We start from the raw sequence: 23495 nt of genomic DNA on the forward strand, positions 1-23495 counted from the left end.
GCCATCATCATTACAGACACAATGAATGTAAATGCTGCAGAGGCATATTTCCAAAACCTAGGGCAGTGTTTTGCCCAAAACCAAGCAAGTGACTTATCCCAATATGTCTACTTCCTATTTTTCCACATAAATTTGAAAGGAATTGATGTGTGGAACTGGGAGATTAAGAGTTCAAAGTCTCTTAGAATTTTTCTTCCTTTGTGAAAGTTAGAGATTCGTATTTGTAGTTTTGTTTCAGTTTTAAAAGGTGTCTTTAAACAAGGTGATGCTCATGATCATTGTGATAATTTTCTTTTTTTTAAATTACAATGTGCAGATTTTCAGACCGTGTCGCTGGTGCATTTCTTCAATTTCTGCACATGTGCACCTTAGAATTGCTTTTATTCTCATCTGACTTCTTAATTCAAAATTCTTTTGTTCACTTTTTAAAGTTTTGTTTAATTGTCTATTACAGCATACCACTTCAGAATAATTAATTCCTCATCTGTTGGATACATGAGAGTTGCAACAAGTCACTGAAAGTAAAAATTAACCAAACCTGTGAATTTACCGCACAGGAATGCTCCTAATTAAGCCTTAAATGCAGTGACAAAACACATCTGTGCTTTATATGTCAAAAGCGCTGTTATATCCCCAAGCTTCTGGATGCATAGCTACTTCTGACATGGCTACCGTCTTCATTTTGCAATATGGACTTGGATTAAAATGCATTATTCCTATTGCCTATCTTTATTCAATATTCAGAAAAAAATAAGAAAACAAGACTGATATAGAAACACTAGCAGTAAAGCAAAATGAGCCCTTATGCACTAATAACAGAAAATTATTTTGGAATATTTTTTTTGCCGTTACATCTAACACTGAGAGCAGGGGATTCTATATGGATAAACGTACTGCAAAGTAAGTTGAAGATCAGTTTGTAGCCTTTCTTAAAACAGCATTTATGCTTTCTTTCCTCGGTGCTTGGTTAAAGCCCACATTCTGTAGATGAAGAAGAGTATGATAATATTGTACATGGAGCTCTTCAGAAGAAGGATGATGTATACTAAATATGCTGTCCTGTGCATTAATTGATCTGTAACAAATAGACGACAGAAAAGTCTTGTTTAATGTCAACACTGTATAGCATTCTAAAAATGGACAAAAATGGAACAATGCAGTCAGTTTACTGCTGCAATTACATTGACACCAGTACACAGTATAAACACATACAAAATCTGTTCTGTTCTTTAAATGGGTTTGCACTGCTAATGAGCTCTAGACCTAGTGGGTTTCTTAGCACTAAAGTGACTCTCAGTATCACTGGGTTATACTTCCTTGTAAAGACAAGCTGTAAAAGCATAACTGTATGCTTTATGTAAAAGCATAACTGTAGTGCTTCCAGCAGTTAGTACAATGTTTGTTTAAATCCTTTTGTGTTGTATTTATTGAAGATAACGGCTCATGATTCTTCCTAAATACCATTCAAGCAAAAAAAAAAATGTTTGTCCAAAGTTCTGGGCAATTGCTAGGCTGATGTAGCATCAGCCAAAGTGTTTAACTTGTCCAAGTGTTTAAAAACTTGGCGGTGCTTAATGCAGGCTAATAATCTAGTAGCCCAAACAGCATCTGTAGCATCTTACTAAAGCTATCTGATAAACATAGGAGAATCCCTATTAAAAAGTTAGTTAAGAGTAGCGCTGAAAGTTTTTTGAGCTGCCAATTCCATATTTGAAAGATTTCCTGCATACTACTAAGAAATATAAATTTTGTGATGTTCAGAGCATATTTAGCAATATCTAACTCTTGCATGACATGAATCACTTTCCCACCTTTTAACACATTAAATTACCTCTATTAAAAACTGTTCCACAGTCCTCTTCCTGAGAAGCAGTCTTCACAGAATCTGTTGGAAAGAGAGTTTAAATGCCTCAGTTAGGCTTTTCTTTAATTTTAACAAACATTAATTGAGAAATAGGGGAAAAAAGAGGCTGTACAGGAACAAGGCTGGGAAAATGGTTAGTTAGTATTAAATAAAAAACTGGAGCCTTAAAATGGGTCTGCAAAGCAGATATCTACAAGATATTCATTTGCAGAGAGAATTTGAAGAGGAGAAATGCTTGAAGAAGTGGCTGGGTACTTGTTGCCATAAGTGGGAGAAGTGTCTTTGCTCTTTCAGGCATGTGCCCATTAGGCTGTTCCTTGGCAAAGTCTCTTTTATTTGGAACAGGAGGCAGTTTGACCACCTGACCTTGTCAGTGAAGAAGCTGAAGTCCATTTGCCTTCACAACCTAACTGTTCTCAGAAACAAAGAATCATTTACATTGGAAGAGACTTCAGTTAATATGTTAATATTTTAGTGGTTGTTCAACAGAAAAGAACTACTGGGAATTCCCCTACTGGGAATCTTGGTGCTGTTTTTTTTCTCTAAAATACATCCTTTTTGTTCTTGAAGTAGCAAATTGGAGTTTTTTCTTGGTTATGTTGTTTGTATGCATTGATACAAACATTAAAGACATTTATATTGCATCTCTAAATACATCCTCCATCTAAATAAGCTTAAAATATATTTTTGTCAGAATATATTTTGAAGGTTGAAATGTAATTGTTGTTTATGGCCATGCTCTCACTCATTGGAGTTAGGTTAATTTTTAGTAAGTTAAGCAGAGATGGGTATGGAGAGAAGATTAATCTAAACCAATTTAGACCTCTTTTTTTATAGATGATTTAAACAATTTTCATTGAGTAGAAGTTAATTTTTCTTTAAAGTTGCATTGTCTTTCAGATTTGGCTTTGCATAATCAATCTTTCCACAAATAAAAAAAAAATCTTATTTTTATACATGGTTATTAACTTATTATTTCTGGATTGTGGGCAAGTAATATTTTTAAACTTGCTATCAGTAACCTCATTTTTAACTTCTTAGTTTTTTATAGCTGTGACTAATGTCAGGGGGTGTCAGAGGGACGTAGACCTGTAAGCTATGAGAGGTAATACTGTTTTCAGAAACTTCTGTAATGTGGAAAGTAACAGACATGTTTCAGTGCAGATCTGTTGGACCTGTGCTAGATTACATCTGATGAGGTTCACTATTTTAAAAGAACTATTATTTTTCTGTTACAATGGGATGCTTATTTGGGGACTATAACACACGCTGACTTACTTTTCCTGGGAAAACTTCCGGTAGTTTCTCCAGTTGGGTACTTTAGCTATTGTGCCTAGGAGCACAGATGTCTTCATCAATAATAGAAAGCATTATTACTCCAGTTTTATAGAAAAGAAAAATGATGTTTATAATAGTACACCAAATTACATTTTTAACATGTGGAATATACCTTGTGTTGGCAGTGAAGTACTTTTCTCTTCATGCTCATATTTGCAGTAGTATTTCTTGTCTTCACTCTCTGCTGGCACAGTTAACCAACTGGCAATTGAGTATTCATCCTCTTTTGTGGACTGCCAAGTGTCACCTTTTACTACGTTGTCTGTTACCTCCTTTTCATCTTCCGTCCATGTCACCCTAATAACTTCTGGATAGAATTTCTCAATAAAGCAAACATACATGATCTGATTTTCATGTTTTTTCTGCAGGATTTCAGAGCTTTTTGGGGGAGAACTTCTTTTTTCTGGATGGTTATTGATGAAGAAAATTAACAAAACAGAGAGTTGGAAGATTAGTAGTGTACAGCAAATAAATACACAGACAAAAATACAAATTCTGAAGAGCAACAAAATAAATGCCTTATTAACAAATATTAATATGCTTGTAAAAAATGTAAATGCTCTTTTGAGGAACATTAAGAAACTGAAATACTGTTGAATATGTCAATAGCTGTTAATGTCACTGAAAACTGAGTTAGAAAACTTAAGGTGGCTACTGAAGTGCCTATATCCCACAACCTTCCAAGCAGTTCTGCTGTCAGAGTGTATTTGACTGTTCAAGTCTCTCACAATTAAATATTTCCTGAACAAGCTTCATTTATTCAATAAGAGGAATTTATTATTGCTTTACAATATTTATGCAAAACAAGTACATTAAAATTTTGTCCACAGAATATTAAACATAGACCGCCTACCTTTAAAATCTTAGCAGTCTTATGACCCCAGTATAAGTCTCCACTGCTATATAATGAACACCTGCTACACCTATTAATTTTTTAAAAGCCAATATTAATTTTGTGATATTTTTTAGGGCACAAGAGAAGGGAAGATAACAATGATTGCTCTGTTTTTAAGGCATTCCATGTATTTGCCAGGTGAAGATTTTTATCAAGACAGGAAAATGGAATCACAAAATGCCCTACACACCAAAGGCTGGCAATGCTATTCTGCCATACTAGATCTGTTTAAATTATTGAATTAAAACATCTGAAAATTTAAAACCAAAACTAAACTAAAGCAGAATATATGCTATAGCAGGATAACATTGTCACATCTAAACAGTATATCTAGGCAGACTTGTCTGCATAGATGTTGTGCTTTGGGAAAAATGCTCAGTATGAATATAGATTAATATATTTAAAATTAAAAGTGAGCTGTTTCCACAAGATTATTTGACCTAATCTCCATTTCATTTGCCATTCTGGATTAAGCCTGGATGCTCTCTAGATTAGGAGGAGACAAAATCATCTAAATTTTGTCCACACTGAAATGACATTTTGATATTATTTAAATGTATAGTAAATTTAAGGGTCTGATTTAGGTAAATGTCAACTTCTGCAATGAGTGCATAGGCAGTGCTCACAGGCAATCATTTCTGCCTATGCTTAAATACAAGTAAAGGCTGAATACAGTTTTCAAAACTGACTTTTGTTACATAGAAACAAAGAAAGTACTGCTTAAGACTATTTTTTAAGGCGGCAGAGACATTTTAGGTGTCCCCTTATCCCACTTTTTCTCTTGAATTCCTATGTAAGTCTCTGCCACTGAATTTGAGCAAGTAGATGCATGGGGTTTAAGTTGTGGTCTGACTGATCGATGCAAATTTAATGCATTAGGAGAAAATACATTACTATAAAATGCATTTTTGCCAAAAAGCTTTCACTTTTCTTTAAATGATCTGGCTGTTCTAGAAAAATCTTCTATATTGCATTCTCCCTGAAACAACTTACTGATCCTTGAAGTATTTCAAACTTGGTGTTTAAAGAGAAAGGTTAACTACCTACCTACCTACCTACCTACCTACCTACCTACCTACCTACCTACCTACCTTCAAAAGAGTGTCTACCTTCTGTATATTAAGAATTTCCTTCATTTTAGAGATGCCATTAAAATGACAATGTGGACTGAGCTATGTTGTACCAGAAATAAAGTTGCTGACAACTTTATAGTTCTCTAACATTAATTTAGGAGTTAATTTTATCTTCTTTATGCATCGGTCCTCCCAAGGATGAAAAATTAAAGTAATTTCTAAAGTTATCTATTTGTTCCAGAGTCATACATATGTTCACAAGATCATGAAGTAGCTCTTGTCTGAGTGATATTGCACTCTGCAAAGCTTCATGAATATTTTAGAGGTTTCTTTTAGATTTTTTTAGTAACTTGTTCTAGCTAATTTCAGTACATATAATAGCTTAGTTTGACGTTATTCTCTTAGGATATCAAGTTTAAATGGAGAGGCGAGAGAGATTCTTCCAACTGCTAGTTCATTCTGCTCATTTTAGAGACTTCTGTTATGATAGAATAATTTCCACCTCTGGAATTGCCAATGTCATTCCATTTACTGTAAAAACGCCCTAGGTATGCAGCTTACATGAAACACCTACATCATGCCACAATACTTAGGAAACGCATTGCTTGAATAATTGCAGCTGTGTGCATGCATTGAAGTGTTGCTTGTATGTATATGGGTAAATGGATTGCAGTGGAGAACTGAAAGAATTAAGTTTTGCATCTATCTATCTATCTATCTATCTATCTATCTATCTATCTATCTATCTATCTATCTAATCTCCCTATCTATAGCTTTTTATGTGAGAAAAAAATCTTTGTATGCATGTTTCTGAAAAAAAAAAAAAGAAAACTTGTAGAATTGGCTGTCTTCTAAGTCTTTGAAGTCAGCAAGATAGCTGACACTGGATTTTCTAGGCAAATTAACTGATTCCTTCTGAAGAATTTTCAAGTATTGAATTTGCACTCCTCTGTCAGTTTTGATTCAGGTAAACATTGAAAATGTTGTGGTTTACCTTGTTAAACAGTTTTCTAAGGCAGGTTTTAAGAGGTATATAGATGTTACTTTTACACATAAAATAGAGGTATGACCAGGTATTTCTTAAGCTAACATTTGTCTTTTCTCTTATGTAACAATGCAGTGAGGCTGTAAAACACTATTCAAACTATATACTGGAGTTAGGTTCATAACCAATGAGCTGTTAAAAAATTAAGTTCAAAATATATATTTATATAGATTAGCTGTCAAAAGTTTTCTTAATGAAACTCCTCTATAGTTTCTTTATAAGTATCTATAAATCAGATTTATGAATAAAGTCACTGTGTTCTTAAACTGAAATTTTAATTCTCACTAATTGGATGATCCCACAAAATGGAGTAATTTTAGACTGACACTCAAAACTCCTCTGTTTTACTCCAAGCCAGTGGGACCTGAGGGCACTCAGCACCCTCAGCTCATAAACAGCATTCTTGTCCTACTTGACAGCCACTTCAGGGATTATAACTGGTAATGATACAGTATAGTCCTGACCTATGGTGAGCCTTTCCAGACACCTTAAAGAGCTGTCAGCCTTCTTTCCAAAGCTTTCCTATTGCAAAACTTTTAAAAACATAAGACTGTGAAAAAACTTACTGGAGACAATGAGTTTTGCGCCAGAACCAAATACCAAATTCCCTCCCACACTGGTACATTCCTTTACAGAAACGGCCATCTGAAGGATGGGATGACATACAAAGGGACCTGGACAAGCTCAAGAAGTGGGTCCATGGAAATTTCATGATGTTTAACAAGACCAAGTGCAAGGTGCTCCACATGGGTCAGGGCAAGCCCTGGTATCAACACAGGCTGAGGGATGAACAGATTGAAAGCAGCCCCGCTGAGAAGGACCTGGGGGAGTCGGTGGATGAGAGGCTGGACATGACCCAGCCATGTGCACTCACAGCCCAGAGAGACAAACGTGCCTGGACTGCATCAAAAACAACATGACCAGCAGGGCAAGGGAGGGGATTCTGCCCCTCTGCTTTGCTCTGATGAGACCCCTCCTGGAGTGCTGAGTCCAGTTCTGGGGTCCCCAGCACAGGACAGATACTGACCTGTTGGAACAAGCCCAGAGGAGGCCAACACATTGATTAGACCTCTTCTATGAGGAAAGGCTGAGAGAACTGGTATTGTTCAGCCTGGAGAAGAGAAGGCTTTGTGTTGGATCTTAGGAAGAAATTCTTTACTGTGAATGTGGTGAGGCACTGTAACAGAGTGTCCAGAAAAGTTGTGGATGCTCCATCCCTAGAAGTATTTAAGACCAGGTCGGATGGAGCTCTGAGCAACCTCATCTAGTGGAAAGTGTCCCTGGCCACAGCACTGGGGTTTAAACTAAATGATCTTTTTCAACCCAAGCCATTCTATGATTTTGGGCAGTAAAGTACCATATTTAACAACTATAATATGAACAACAAGATTCTCTTGATTTGGCCTTGTGAATGTAAAATATCTGGATTCAATCTCAGCTAATGGGCCACAGCACTGGGGTTTAAATTAAATTATCTTTTTCAACCCAAGCCATTCTGTGATTTTGGCCAGAAAAGTACCATATTTAACAACTATAATATGAACAACAAGATTCTCTTGATTTGGCTTTGTGAATGTAAACTATCTGGATTCAATCTCAGCTAATGCTGCTAATCATGAAGACCCTTATCTTAAATCCTGGCTTCCTCAATTTCTTAATTATTTTAAGTTCTTAAATATGAAGTAACTACAGCCCTTTTACTCAATTAATGATTCAAAAGCCTTGGGCTCATAAAGACAAAATCCTACAGAATTATAGTGATGATTGAAAATAATTTATTTTAAACTGTATATAGGAAAAGCATGGCAACTACCTGATTAGGTAGGTAAGAGTTTTCACTAAAAGCAACACGCTTATCATGCCACAGATATTTCCAGTGAATTATAGATGTGATTTACTTAGTCCTTCTGGAGTAAATCATTAAACCAATCTTTGCTTGATATGTTAATATAGGTTTATGTATTAATCAGGCTTAAAACTCTTGATAGCAGTACTTCCTCTGCCTTTGTTTAGTTGTTCACTTCAGGATTATGGCATTTAAAGCACATGTGGAAAATGGGACAAAATATTTTTGTCTGCTACTTTCCATTAATATAAATGTCTCTGCAAGAAAGACAAAAAAGGATCACTTCTTCATTAAGTAATTATTAAGCAGTAATTCACCATAATAAATGCTGAATAATTAATTATTTGTTAAGCAATTATCAAGCAATGAGAAGAACATTTGGAGGTACTAATTTATTTCTAATGGTGAAATGTCATGTATGTGATAAAATACTTATGAACAAGTTATTTATCTTTTTCTAGCCTAATCCAAAAGGATTTTTTGCAATGTCCATTGCATACTGTTCTTTGTATCTGTATTAGAAAGAGGTTTTCTTTTTTCACGCTTAATTCTCAGCTGCTTGATTCGCTGCTAATTCCTTCAGTACAGCTGGAGGAAAGAATGAGGTCTCTGAAAATTATTACAGACCATTTTCCACCAGATTTCTAGGAAAACTATGATCAAAAGTGGCTTGAAATAGGTTCTTTTTAGGCATGTTTGTGATCCTAAACCACTGCATTACAAATACAAGGATGAATGTAGGAATGGTGAGCTGGGAAGGAAAATCCTGCACAAGGAATGGTGCTGACTGAGGCTCTAAGTGGACTGAGTGACCTCTGAGATAGTATAATACTCATCTATATGACCACTCCAAGCTCCTATAGCTTATTGTATGAACAATATATGTACAACTTACCTGAGACAATGAGTTTTGTACCTGAGCCGAACACCTTGTTGTAATAACCAGTCACAGTGAATAAAGCCTTTACAATATCAGTGCAGCTCAGTTGTGTTTGCATGGGTATATAGTACTCTTTAAAGAAAATCAGATTTGCTGTATAACCAATTTTTAGATGCTAGGGAAGTGAAAAAGGAACAGTCACCCAAAATAAACTAAAGTTAAAAAAATGGAAAAATGTGGAATTTTTGGAGGGCATATGAGTTGTTAAATGAATAGAACTCATCTCAACTAATTTGAGTCTACTGAAGGTTCAGGTGGACAGTGCAGATGGAGCACCTTGGCTCCATCTCTGCTTTCTGGAAACAGGTAGCATCACCCTAAGATTTATTTGATGAGATACTGATAAAGTAATTTGCTCCTTATACACCCCCATAAGATCAGACCCAGAGCTGGTGAACATTATATAGAGATCTGAGGAGCACGAGACTACTGACCAATATTTTTGTTACCAGTAACATGAAGCAAAACTGCATTGATTGGAATCAAAATTCCCACTAACAAGATACACCATTTCAGCTGGTCAAAATTAGACAAACTATTTTCATCTCAGATGCTTAGCTGAGCCAAATTACGGACAAGTATCACAGCACCTAGGGTTTACTTGAAGCAAAATATTTTGAATAGTAGTAATAACTGATAATAAGCAGTTTCTGCAAAATCTAGGAAGAGAGAACAGCCTTTCAACTCTGCCTATCTTAAAAGGTGCAACTTACTGTTCTGGGCATATCTGAGATAACTCTCATTTTCATTCATAGTCAGATACAGTCCAAAAGAAAAATGTTTAGCTTTTCAAAGAATATGTGTAACACAGAGGTTGGACATATTATTTTAGAATGAATTAGGAATATCACAAAGGTCAAATGTGCATACATTTCTCTGTTCTCCAAATGCTGTCTTTGCCATATTTAAATTTATTTTTACATAGGAAATCATAATGGGATAAGTTATAGGTCTCTGCTGCAATAGCTGTTGTGTTTCCCCCATTTCATGCATAAATACAGAACAATTACAATGTGTCCTGCAAATGCAAATGGAAATGCCGTTTAAGGGGAAATCCTGCAAAGTATTCAGAACAGTTAGAATTAGAGAGAATTAAAATAGCAGAGCACTTCATGCCAGCCAATATCTAGTTGTATTAAAAAGCATTTCAGAAGTAGTCAAGTTTTACATTTTGTACTTACTTGAAACTCTAAGTTCAGTTCCACTTCCAAATATTTTGATGTCAGGATCCCACAGTCTGATAATGCTTATCAATATCTCGTGCACTGCACTTTTCTTGCATAGGCTACAGAAGAAGTCTCTCTGGTTTAGAGGCTGGTGATAAATCTGACTGAGTGCTTTAGCTGAATTTTCAACTTTGCTTAGAGTGCCATTTCTAGAAATACTTTAATTTTTGTAGTGAGTAAAAAGTTCTGAAAATTTTTGGTCAGAGGCATGGATAGAAAACATTTAAATTTCTCTGCAATTCTCCCCAGCAGTTTGCAATTTGAATTAATTATAGCCACCTTGATAATGTCATGTAGTTTCTGAGTAACATACTCTTGGCATTGCTATATGCTTTATACTGAAAACAGCATTCATCCTTTTGATTGCATAGCTTCACCACAAGTGAAAATAATACAAATACAAAAGTAAAACAGTTGCTTTCAGTACAGTCAGGAACTAGAAATGTATTGCACTCAGTGAATTTTTCTTCCCAATCAATTTAGACCACTTCTGTCAATAAGAAACTCTTTCATTTCTCACATGCAGTTCTGGAAGTTAACTTTCAAGCAGTTTGCTATTGTTTCCTAGAACAGGATGAAACCATCCCAATATATTAATCTACCTACCCAATTGGGGCACCATGCGCTATGCACAAACAAAATATGATTTAACAGGGACAAAATAATTTTCCCAGAACTTGAATGATTATCTGAAAATCTGTTCAATGATAATGGTACTTACCAGAGACAACTAGCTTTGTTCCCATGCCGAAGTATTTGATCCAGGTGCTCCACACTATGTTTTGACTTTACAATAAGCCAGCATGCTCTCTTGATATACCATTGGTGAAGAAAATCCCAACTTTTCCCAACCATCCATGGGAGTCTGCATGAAGACCAGGTCCTTGGCTGCTGGGAGGTCATCGGGAATTTCAGATGTGCATCTGTATATTCAGCCGATAGCTAATGTCCTTCAGAAAAAATCTCTTTCTTGTTAGATAACCCTCCACCTAATGTCTTAGAACTCGATTACGAATTCTCTTCGATTTTAGACAGTAAATAAGACACAGAGTTCTGCATATAAAATAAACATGTACCTTCAGATGAAAATCCTGCTCTTTACCAAAGGTGTCCACCTGCAATTACATGATATCAAGTACTATTAGCATGGAGTTAATTTTCGTTGTCGGAACACAGAAGAGAGAAAGGAGGGCAAGCCAGCGCCAAAAGCATTGTGAAAGTGTCTGTGTGCTGCATGCGGTCCCAAGTAAGTGGTTATTGTCTGCCCATCTCTTGGAATCACTCCAGGCTTTGCTACAGCAACTCACTGGCAGCTTTTTTATATAACAACTGGTGGGAAAAGGAGGCTTTTCCTTGAGTGGGTTTTTTTATAAAACAGCCCAAGATAACATCAGAGGAGTCACTACTACTGTCAATCAAACAGCCTGCATGCTTACTTTGGCATTCAAAATAAACTGAATTAGAGTTTACTTCTGGGATCTCTTGTAGCATACTGACTGCAAAATTATGTTGAGAAATTACTATTTGTGGAGAGAGAGAGGAACTAGAGGGTGAAGGTCTTTCAACTGGAGTAGGTGTAAAAAACCCCAGTGGTCTACTTTGAAATCTTCTGAACAGAAACATCCTAATCACAACCACAAATCAAGGGCAGGAGTGACGTAGACAGAATGACACTTGCTGGTGTTTTTCCTGCTACACCCTTTGACATGCAGTGAAGGAAACCATCTCAGTTCTGGCCAGATAGTGTTAATTTTTGCAGTAGATGGGAGAGTGCATGGCTAGGACACACAAGCTACTCTACATCACCTCACCTTATTACTGGATGTGGGGGAATGAAGTCTCTTCTGGGGGATAAGGTGATTACCTGACTCTGACATTATGTCCTTCTGGTCAAGGACATGTAGCAGAGTGAGCAGTTGGGTAATACTGGTTCTGGGTTGGAGGGAGCAGTCAGCTAATGCCAGTTTCAAGCAATCTCCTGGGAATTGTTTTGTATGTTACTTCATCATTAACATTGTTGCTGTTATTGTTTGGTTTTTATCTCATTGCTGTTTACAGTAAATAGCTCTTATCTCGAGAGATAAGATTTTTGCCTTCTGTGCCTTCAATTCTAATCTCAAGCCCTCCACAAGAGAGTAGGGGGAGCTAGCAAGTATAACATGGATTGAAGAGCATGGGAGCACTACACTGGGGAGTACAATTCCTAAGTCATGACAGCCTTACTTGGTGTTCAAACGGAGTATGAAATGTTGAGATAACAACAGGTCTGTCCAGAGATGGTTAAAAACAAATTTGCTCGATCTGTTCACATGGTTGTGGTACCTAACCCTGTTTATATTCCTTTGTATGCTCCTTGCAGTGCTCTTTTTCAGAGCAGGGAAAAGGATCAGGGTTTCTTTGTTGATGCATTAGCTAATAACATGACAATGTCAAAGTCAATGAGGAACATTTGGGATGTGTATTCAGTGTTGCTCTCCTACCCTTACCTTGGGCACAGCCTTTGGGGGTCTATTAATAATCATAGCCAGTTTGTGGAAGGAGGAAAAGAGGATGATTTTCCCAAGATTTTCACCCCCCTTTCCAGCTTCAGGCCTGTTACAACAGCTTTTGAGAATTCTGAATTTCCCTTGGGTGTTAAAGAAAACATGTTCTTGTTGTCAGATCCCCTCAGTGCGGCCCGCACCATGTTTAGAGTCAGGACAGAGATACATAGGGGGTTATTCAGAGATCTAACTTGAGAGTGGATAGTCATGACTGCCATGAGGGTAGGAGATAATGGGGCAGTTTTGAAGGATTACTCTGCTCCAATGTTTTGGAAGTTCACCCACCCCTGACATCCACAGTTTTGGGGTTGAGTGAGATGAAGATTTTGCTCTAAGGTTGTGGGAGAAATCCCCTTATGGTGAACAAAAACTCACCCCCATTGTCCCCTGTGAGTTCATATGTAAAATGATTACTAGAAAGTTCTTTGTTCCTCCTATTGTTATTGGTTTTTATATGCTGCATTGATATTAACATTCCTAACCCCAGTTTGTGATTAGTACCCTGCCCCTCATATTCCTCCCCTAACCTATCCTATATATATATCACTGATCCTACCCTGACCCTTGCCTTTTTAGTGCACCCTATACCCTGGTTTGCAGTCTCTGCTCTTTGTTGTTTTTGCTGATTGAAACTATCTCTTATTTTCAGGTCACTAAATCATGCCTGTCTCTATTTATTTGCCACGCGGACTTTCTCCGAATAGTCCTGAGGTGACATCTCCGAATAGTCCTGGCATGCCATCCAGGCCTGGTGTGCCACACTGCAGGACACTGGCAGAAGTGTAACTTACTGCAATGTGCCCTGTCTACTCTTTACTGGACATAGTTCAATACCAGACAGCACCCTCAGGGGGGAGAAGAGGAAAACAGACCAACAGGCACTGTGGCCACTCAAACTGCAGCTGAATGAGAAGAACAACCCATGCTAGTACAGAAGAAGAAATCCAAGACAAAATCAGTTTGTTTAGTGAGGGATGAAAAATAGGGACCTGTAGTGGTTTACTAATTTTAGATTTTGCTAATTATTTCTGGTTAATGCACTAAGGAGTGTGGTGGGTTTAGTGTTGGCTAATCACTAATGCACTCACTTGTTGTGAGATAGGATTAGGAGAAAAGCAAAGCAGGCTCAAAACTTTAAAAATGTATAAAGAAAAACTTATTAACACTAATTAAAAGAAAGAGTAGTCAGAACAAAACCTTCAGAATACTTCTCATCCTCTCACAGCCTTTTCTTTCTTGCTGACAGTGTAAAGAAAGAAAATTTAAAATTTCAGTCTGCTTACCACCACTAGAATAGTCTTTCTTCAGTTTATTTAGGGAGATAAGTCCTTCTTGTTAATGTCATGGAGACTTCTCTACAAGAAAAACAGTTCTCTCATAGCTCTCATGAATAGCAGCCTCTTGGGGAAATTTGTAATTGTGAACTCTCTCTCATCTTTTATAAGCTTTTTTCACAGTTGTGTTTATGGCTATGTTAACTTATGGGGTATTGTTTTAACAATGAACTGTTTAAAGGTAAAAGGTCTCATTATCTGTCTCTAAAATCATCTTTATCTTTAGGAGCAGAGATCTTCTTTTCTTCTTGAGGGCACAGGACTACTCTCCTCTGTTCAAACTTCTCAGGATCACAGCTACTTTAACATCTGCTTACTTTAGTATGGAAGCTTTTGCTCAATATCTACAATTTGAACATCTCTCTATACCTTTATGTATTATAGGGAAAAGGAGACTTTCTCTATAGCTTTATAAGAGGATTTCAGCCCCAAGATTAAGGCATCTTCTCATCCCTCCCATCTGGGACTTGACTTCCTCTTCACTAACTTTAGTGTTTTTATGTTGCTCTTTTACATACTTGCATCTTGCTCTTTTTTTACTCAGGAGAGGATTAAAGAACTGAAAGAGTTAACATCTCACTTGAAGTTTGTATACAGTTACCTAACCTACGACTAGAAGGGCAGCTAAAATTTAATCAGTCAGTCTAAAACTCAGCAGCAACACACCAAAAGAGGAGGGAGTGGTGTATAGCTTCTCTTTCCCCCTGCCCAATAGCTATACTAGTAGAATCTAATCTGAGCTGTCTCGGCCCAGGCTGTTCCTGAAAGTTAACAGACTCAGCTCAGCCCCAGGATAGTACCAAGATGTTAGAAATTGCAACCATAGCCTGACCTCTGACACTCCCTCCCCTGATCAGCAGCCAATAAAAAGCCAGCGAGCGCCCAGCAGGGAGAAAGGAGGTGGCCCCGCCCGGCCTGGCCTAGCTAAGACAGGGGCTGGGGCCTGTTACCTCTTTACCAACCAGAAGAGAAAGTTTTTACAAAATTTTCCATATTTAACATGTGTTTTTCACAGAGGTGTGTACAGCTTCCCAGTAGTTCGGTAGACTGTCAGTTACACAAAAGCTTTTACATCACATCTGTAGATGCCTCTCAGGCAAAACAGGAGCTCACAACAGGAGGAAGAGGCAAGGCCAGAGATAGACACTAATCCCTACCCCAGGTGAGCTGTGAGATATGTGAAAAGATTTCAGCTGCCAGTCAGGAGAGCCCTTGGTGACCTTCCTGCTCTGATGCTGGGAAATCGTGGCCCACAACATAAAAGGAGATGGTAGTGAAGCCAAGCAGCTGGGATCCTTGTTCTGGGATCTGAGCATTGGCAAGGTGATTGGGAAGAGGACAGAAACTTTCAGCCTCTGGAGGCAACTCCTGTCAAGTGGAAGGGAAAGGATTCTTTCATTCTCTCAAGGATGATCCAACAGGGTACCCAAGTAGGTGGAATACCATGGAAAAAGGTATCCAGTACCTGAGCAAATTAGCTGTGCTGAAGGTAATCTTTAAGGATTCAAATAACAAGCAGTCTCTTGTCCAGCGTACACAATGTATGTGGCAGAAGTTTGTATGGAGCTTAACATCATCGTATACCAACCCTTTGAAATCCTTTTCATTGATGTCAATGAAAGAAGAAGAATCACTGCTTCAGGTGATTACGCGACTCTAACAATATGTTCTTCTTTTTTCCTCCCTTCCAACCTAAGCTTTGGCTGTGGAAACATTGCCCAAGACTCTGGACTGACTCAAAAGATTCAAGCATGTTAGAAAGGAAATGTCTGATGTTCTGCCAGTGTGGACCACAGTCTCTTCTACTGGGAGCATGCAGCTCCCTGCTCAAGAGAGAGGTATGTACCACGAGGTAACCTAGAGGCGGTTTTACTTGTATGACTACAGAGAGGATATGAGGAAGCACCTCTGCCCTAGCAGCACAAGTACATGAGTGTGCTGGTTTAAAAACACAGGTGGAAAATTAAACCCCATTTAAGCTTCTCTTTCCCCCCAAACCCCTTCTTAGGTGAGAGACTAAAAGCAGAGATTCTGAGTTAAGAACCATTTACTTGAAAAAAAAATATGAATAAAATAAGAAAAACGACCGGTAAGTATATTAAAGTACACAAAATAAAGGTGATTTACATACAGAAGGTTATTCACCAACCAAGACCCTGCACAACCTGAGACAAAGAAAGTGAGACCTGGCCTCTCCTCCCATGCGCTGGGCCATACACAACCTGGGAAACTAGCTAGGGAGTCTGAATGGCAGCCATGCTGCTGAAAAATGCTGGCTCTATCAGTTGCAGCAGTGGTCCAAATGCAGGGGTCCCTTTCCCCAGGGCAGTGGTTATCCCAGTAGTGGTCCTGGTGGGCACTGCAGCTTGCATTGGGGTTCTTGGCAGCTGCAGAATTAACAGCAACAGTAGCAGCAGCTGTGGCAGTAGCAGCATTTTCCCCTTTTGAGTTTCTCATGGCTGTGTGTTTAAGGGAACAGTTTATTCTTTCCTACCCAAGGTGAGACTGACTGCTTCCAGCTTCTGATGCATCTTGCTCAGCCTTTTCTGCTGCAACCAAACTCCAGCCATGATGTAAATGGTATGGAATTAAACAGTGTTAGAAACTCCACCCCTCTTTTTTAGCTCTGTATCCAGGACAACCTCTGCAGGAAATTCTTCAAGGATAAATGCCCCTCCACCTTACAGTGGGCAAATCCTCAGACAAAGCAGGAAGGCTGATGTTACTTCTGATCCTCTTGAAGGGACCTCCAGTTCATGTTTACAAGAACTGAGAAATGAGTATTATGAGCAGAAGTAGAGGGGACTCCAGCCAGGTGGAGAAAAGGGACAATCAGATCTATTGGACTCTATGAATCTGATGGCCTGATGCAAGACTGTAAGGCTTTAGTTGGCACTGGCACACAATGTACCCTGATGCCATTAAGATCTATAGGGACAGAATCTGTGGTTATAAGCAGCACATCATCAGCTCTGGTAGGTAAGACATTGCAAATCTCTAATTTGAACTGGTCTGTGTGGAATTTTGTGGTAACTGAATTAGGGTAGACAGGGCTTACAGTTTTTCCAACAGCTTACAGTTGCTTACATGTACAGCAGGGAATATTACATGGTAAAACTTTTTCTCCAAAGTGCTAGGCAGTGGCAAGCATATAATTCCCACCACTAAGGTACTTCCTTCAGCACACTGTATTTCTTTTCTTCCTACTCTTTCCTATGGAGAAAAGTGGCCAGACTAGAAGATTACTGCTTCTCTGTTTGCTCCCCCAAAGACCACCAGAATTATGCCATGGCTGTGTAAAAGCACCATAGGAGCAGGTGAATGTCCAGTATTTATGTGCTAAGTTTTAAGGCAGTGAAGATTTCCTTTACCCTTAACATAGTAGATGTGCGTTGAAGACAGAACTGCTAATGATAAACCAGACTTTGAGAAGGACATCTATGTGGGATTACCCACTCTTTTGGAGTAGCAGAAAAAGGTTGGGCTTTTCAGCAGCTCACTCAGATGCAGTGAGAAGACTGGTGGGGTGGCACAGTTACAACCTTGTGGTTCAGATGTTGCGGGTGTTTTTTTTGCCTTGATGATTGTGTTTCTACCACAGTGAGGATCCCAGTAGGCACAGTAGTAAGTAGCAGCATCATCTGGAATTACATCTTTTATTGTAAGAACACACCGCTTCTGGACAGAACTTAACTCAGTCATGTATCTGTTTGCTTGAAAGCCACTTTCAATGGCAACTTTGCCTCCTGAAACAAACAGAAGCCTCTCTGGAGCTTCACCCTCCTTCTGCTTATACCAGTGTATGACGATGTCATCAAAATTTGCCTCTAATGTTTGAATTTCACATGTCATCCGTGCACTTTTTTCAAACTTGGTGATGGATATAGGACTCTGCATGGGAATTTCCTGTGCAAATCCATCTAGGAAAGAGAAGAGGATAAATTATGTAATTAGATGGAATTCAGGGATTTGGAAAGATGCCTGTGATGGATGCAAAGCCATGGGTCCTGTGAAGAAAGGTAGGAAAATAAGGAAGTACTTACAAGACCAAGAGGCTGTGGCCACAAACACTACGAGCAGCAGCATGTTTGCTTGTCACGCTTCGCTCTCATAGAGATTCAGAGGAGGAAGAAAGGGACTCCAAATGGGAACCGTTTTGTACAGAAGGAGGAGGTGGCTCTCTTGAATGGTCTTCAGTGATGAACTTTCTGTGTGCAAGCAGATGGGATGTTTTTGCAGAAAACCCTCTCCGGACTGTCAAACATTAAAATTGGTAAAAAGGCTGTCCTGTCTGCTTTTCAAGTAAATATGGGAAATATTGATAAAATCCAAGGATTGTGGCCCTATAAAACTCAGTCAAAGTGACTGAGAAAAGGTTGCAACCAAGAGCATGTCCAGATATGTATGGTGGAGTGAAGGTTTCAGCCAGGAGGTTACCCTGGTGGGCAGTGATTGCATCTCACCTGAGAGGTGCAGAGAGGTGCACAGTCTCAGAGCAGGTGAGGACTGCCTTTTGCTGCTTCAGCTTAATCACCTAGATGCAAGGTGCAGAAGTGCCCAGGGTGCCCCTGTGCTGGTATTGCCCTCCACCAAAGCTGAAGACCATCAACCTGCAGTGACTGCAGTGACTGCAGAAACTTGACTGTTGGGACTTGCCTTTGCTTTGATTTGGGGTGCGGGAGGAAATGCATAGCCACAGGATTTCAGTTTCATAGCTTAGCTGAGATGCAAACAATTCTTGGAAAAAAGGCTGGAAAATAAAAGAGAACATCTATTGTCAACAACCATTGCAGAGAGACATCTTGAAGAGTGGGTTTGCTGCTGTGGGGTCTCCCCTGTGACTGATGAGCCCAGGCTGATCCTCCTCCACCAAAGGCTATATCTTTCTTGCTCCAAACTTTCCATCTGGTCTCAGGTGTCTGGGATACCTGAAGGCCATTTTATGGGTAAATGCTGAGGCAAAGGAAATACTGAGTACCTCAGGTTTTTCCATGTCATACATCACCAGTTTCCCTGCCCCATCCAGCAGCTTTCCCTAGTGTTTCTTTTGCTGCTGCTGTATTTAGAATCCTTTCTTGTTCCCCTTTACCTCATTTGCCAAATTCAATTCTAGCTGGTTTATTGCTTTCTTAAGTCCATTCCTGCATGGTTGAACAGCAGCTCCATACTCCTCCTGGATCACCAGCCCCTGATTCCACCTCTTTTATACTTCATTTTTATGAAGCTCTTCTCTGTCCAGAAGTCAGCAGATTTTTGCTCACTCTTGAGAAACTCCTGTTGCCTCTATTTGGTTTCCTAGGTGTCAGACTGGACCTTTCTTGAACTTGAGAAGATTCTTGGATATCAACTAGCATTCCTGGACACTTCAGGGTTGTATTCACAGTGATGTTTCCAAGCAGATCTCTGAAGAATTTTAAAGGCTACTCTCCTGAAGTCCAGGGCTGAGGTCCTGCCTTTTGCCCTGCTGCCTTCTCTCAGGAGTTGAATGCCATTGGCTCATAGTCACTGCAGCAAAGGCTGCCCTTACCTTTCCATCCACAACAAGGTCCTTATTGGCTGCCCAATCATCCATGTCAGGAAGTTGCTGCCAGCTGACTCCTGAAACCTCCTAGACTGGTTGTGAGGAATTCTCAGATGCCACAATACAATGACAAAAGGCAGGCTGACTGAAGTTAACATCACAGGTCACATGTACCACAACCTATTTTTCAAATAGTTGAGGAAGACAGAAACATCCATAGCAAGATGTTATATACTTAAATCACATAGAAGCTTTAGCAAAAAATGTTCAGAGCCTGTAGAACTAAAAATCCATCACCGTGGAGGTATGTGTGCTCATTTTTAAAAGATACTGAACATGTGCACTCCAATCCAGGAAATGTAAGACATAAAAGTATCTCAGTGTTTTGACCTAGCTTTCAGGAAAATGCCAGCTTTCCTGGAACCAGTCTTTGTAGAATCTGATTTCTAAAACTCAGCACACTTAATCCAAAGGCTCTGGGAGTATTTGCTTGTCTGTGGTACAGCTCGTGGCTGAGGATTTCAATTTATGCCTTGGACATATCAAATGAGGAATCGTGATGAAAAAATTAGGTTTTCTGTGCCATTGTAGGACTTTTTAGTGACTGAGATGCAAAGGAAGGCAAAAGGAAAATATGAAGGAGGATGTGCAAGATCAGCTGGTCTTCCCCCCTTCTTTCCTATTCCTGCTTTTTTTCAAGAGAAAATACTAAGGGATGAAGAAATGTTGCTCTGAGAATGCTGCAGAGAACAGAGAAGGGAAATCTATAACTGACACACAGAGACTGTGTCACTGTCAGGTGAGTGCTTTCAGTAAAATATAGACTTCATTTTAGGAGCAATGTTTCATATATTTATCTTAAAGTGACAGGAAGGCTTCACTTTCTGGATATTGCAGAAAAATCTGAGGACAGAAATGATACACTGATTGTCAACATCAGATATTTAACACTTGTCATAAGGCTTTGTTTTTCCTCTCGTGCTGCAGAAAATCATGAAAGGGGTGGAATAAGGAAGTATTTGAATTTTTAGCAGAGTTCACAGCTTGCGGTTCAGAGCACAACAAAGAGTCTTTTTGTAAGGCTTATCTTTGCCAAACTTATGCTGTGGTAAAACCAGTATGCACAGTAGTAAGTGCCAGAATCCCTCGGGGTTAAAGAATTTATCACAAGATCATACACAGGCTGAGTAGGATGATTCCGAACTTGAAATCTATTTCTATCATTGTTGTCCTCAAAAACAGCTGTCCCTCCAGTCTCGTACAGTATCCTCTTTGGCGGCTGTCCGGGAAGCTGCCTGTACCAATGCACAACATTTTTCTCTCCCAGTTGACATGACATGCTGGCAGACATGCCCTTCATCTGCATCTGCATCTCTGGGGTTTGCACTGGCACTGACTGCATGTCTACACCTGGAAGTGAAAGCAGAGAAATTGCATGAGGGGAGAAACTCCTGGAGTTTGGAAAAAGGCTTATGTTCACTGTAGACAGGAAGGAGAGAGAAGAGGAAAAAGGTCTTACAGGACCAAAATGAAGTTGCAAGAAGGACTGGAAACAGCAACATATTGCCTGTGCAGATTAGACCTGAAAATGAAATAAATAGAAATGTTATAAAGCCCTTCAGGTGGACAAATCATCAAATGACTGGGAGGAGGAAATTACTCAATTCAGCGCATCCAATGGTCGTTCTTCAACACACTACCACAGAGGGTGTTAAATTTACTGACAAGCTAAACCATGGCAGAAGCAGCATAGAAAGGACAAAAAATACTCAATCTGAAAAAAACTTCTTCCTCTGTCTACTACTAGACTTATATCAGACTTACCTACTGAGCATACTCAAGTTGTTCAGCCTGGCCCTTCCCAAGAATGTTTTCCTCTCCTCAGACACCTCAAAGATGTCCCAGAAGAATGTTTCACCTTTCCTTAGAACTTCGGAGAATCACAGAATAATAGAATGCTTTGGGTTGGGAGGGACCTTAAAGATCATCGAGCTCTCACCTCTACCCCTCTCATCCCTACATATGCAGGGATGTCACCCTCTAGGTCAGGTTGTTCAGGGGCCCATCCAACCTGGCTTTGAAGACATTACAAGGGATAGAACATCTAGATCTTCTCTAGGTTGTCTGTTCTAGTGCCTCACGACTCTCAGAGTAAAGAATTTCTTCCTAAGATCTACTCAAAAGCTCTTTCAGTTTAAAACTCTTCCCCCTTCTTCTATCACTCTCTACCCATGTAAAGATTTATGTAAGTGCCCTTTAGATACTGGAAGGCTTCAATAAGGTCTCCCCTAAGCATTTTTGTGTCCAGGCTGAACAGCCCCAACTAAGCCTTAACTAGGCCTGTAGTGTCTGGCAAGGTTCCATACTGGGTCCAGTATTGTTTAACTTGTTCATCAATGACTTGGGGGAAGGGGCAGATGCCTCCTCAGTTCACTGATAGCATGAAGCTGGGAGGAGTGGCTGATACTCCAGAAGGCTGTGCAGCCCTTCACAGGGATCTTGACAGGATGGAGAGATGGTCAGGCTACTTCCCACCTGAGGGCATCTGCCCGCAACAGCATGGCAAATGGACGGAATTGTACAGTGTTGCTTTAAGTAGGCGTGGAATTTATGAGGCTGGTTGAGGATAACATGACCTGGGCTCTGTGCTGCCCTTACATCTGGCTCGAGCAAGGTCTCACAACCAAAGGATGCCTGGGGCGAAGTGGAGGTCTCACAGCCCTGTGTTCAGTGGCACAGAGAAGCACCTGTGCCTATGTACCACCCCTTGTGCTCACCCTCCCTTCACCCTGAAAGGTGAGCTGTGTTGTAAATCTGGTCTGATGAGAAGAAAAGGCACACAAAAACTCTCTGGAAAAGATCAGACAACAAAGGCTGCCTCAGACATTGGAGAGAGACCAAACTGTTTATTTTACCTTTGTGTTAATAAATTCTCACCAAAAGTAAGTGACACTCTAATCGACATATTTAACTTTCATGTTCCTTGGAATGCAAATGAAGAAGAAGATGTGATATATGTATCAGCAAAGTTACCAAACCCCATCTACGGCATGTGATTGTTCCATCTCATTGGAAAGGGCCAAAAATTTATAGTATAAAGGGGGGGCTTTGGGGCAGTGTTGGGAGTTGGGTTTTTCTTTCCTTTTCTTTCCTTGTTACTTGTGGATTTTTTTTCCCATTGAGTTGCTAAGAAGCACTGATGGCGGGGTGCTTGAGAGGCGTGGAGGGGGAACTCCTCTGTTTTTTGGGAGTTTCTCCCAGAGGGACAGAGATACCGCGAGAAAAGAGGCAGGTAAAAGGACAGGTGAAAGGACAGGGGTTGGGGCAGCGGGGAACTCTCTCTCGCTCTGTGTTTTGGAGGAGGATGGTTGGACCTGCAGCTTGGAAAAGGAATTCGCTGGCACTGCCATAACCCAGCTGGGAGCTTCTTTTCGTCTGCTCCTGGGCCCCGCACCCCCTGCCCTGCCGGGACATCCCACAGTTTCCAGCTACTGCTGCAGAGCTCCTGATACATCTTGTCCACCTCCCCAGAATTTCTGCTCATTGCTGCCGTCCCAGCTTGCTGCTTCCAAGAGTCCTGCTGGGGCCCCGGGACGGACAAGGTCCGGCAGGTTTCCTGAGGCAAAGCCTCTCTTCCATCCAGCCGTGTGGGGAATCTGCGCAGGCGCCCTGCCCGGGAGCCAACAGCGCCCCCTGCCGGCGGTGACCGCAACTGCACCGAAGGGGAGCCGGCGGCCCGGCGGGCTGTCACCGGTTCCTGGTTCTGTTTGTTACTGATGCTGTAGTTGTTGTTGCTGTTTTATGTGCCTTGTTATACATATTAGTAAAAAACTGTTATTCTTATTCCCATATCTTTGCCTCAGAGCCCCT

The 23495-nt window shown here is 39.9% G+C and overlaps 1 protein-coding gene across 1 annotated transcript; it reads right to left on the reverse strand.

The window, feature by feature from the left end:
- Positions 1 to 941: 941 nt before the first annotated feature.
- Positions 942 to 18190, reverse strand: LOC136571188 (immunoglobulin kappa light chain-like). The gene is made up of 6 exons (XM_066571566.1): positions 18148 to 18190; positions 17707 to 18024; positions 10949 to 10990; positions 3315 to 3605; positions 1832 to 1885; positions 942 to 1075 (listed from the first exon to the last, which is right to left on the reverse strand). The coding sequence occupies exons 1-6, from the start codon at positions 18188 to 18190 to the stop codon at positions 942 to 944; spliced, it is 882 nt and encodes a 293-aa protein (XP_066427663.1).
- Positions 18191 to 23495: the final 5305 nt, after the last annotated feature.

The sequence above is a fragment of the Molothrus aeneus genome, chromosome 1 (genome assembly GCF_037042795.1).
Source record: "Molothrus aeneus isolate 106 chromosome 1, BPBGC_Maene_1.0, whole genome shotgun sequence".
In the NCBI taxonomy this organism is placed as follows: domain Eukaryota; kingdom Metazoa; phylum Chordata; class Aves; order Passeriformes; family Icteridae; genus Molothrus; species Molothrus aeneus.

Excerpts from the sequence above, each read along its gene's own strand:
- LOC136571188 (XM_066571566.1), bottom strand. The coding sequence starts at position 18,190 with ATGCTGCTGCTCGTAGTGTTTGTGGCCACAGCCTCTTGGTCTT. Across the intron at positions 18,025-18,147 it reads GGCCACAGCCTCTTGGTCTT|ATGGATTTGCACAGGAAATT; the intron begins GTAAGTACTTCC and ends TCTCTTTCCTAG. Across the intron at positions 10,991-17,706 it reads CTGTGCCTACTGGGATCCTC|GGATCAAATACTTCGGCATG; the intron begins ACTGTGGTAGAA and ends TGTGGAGCACCT.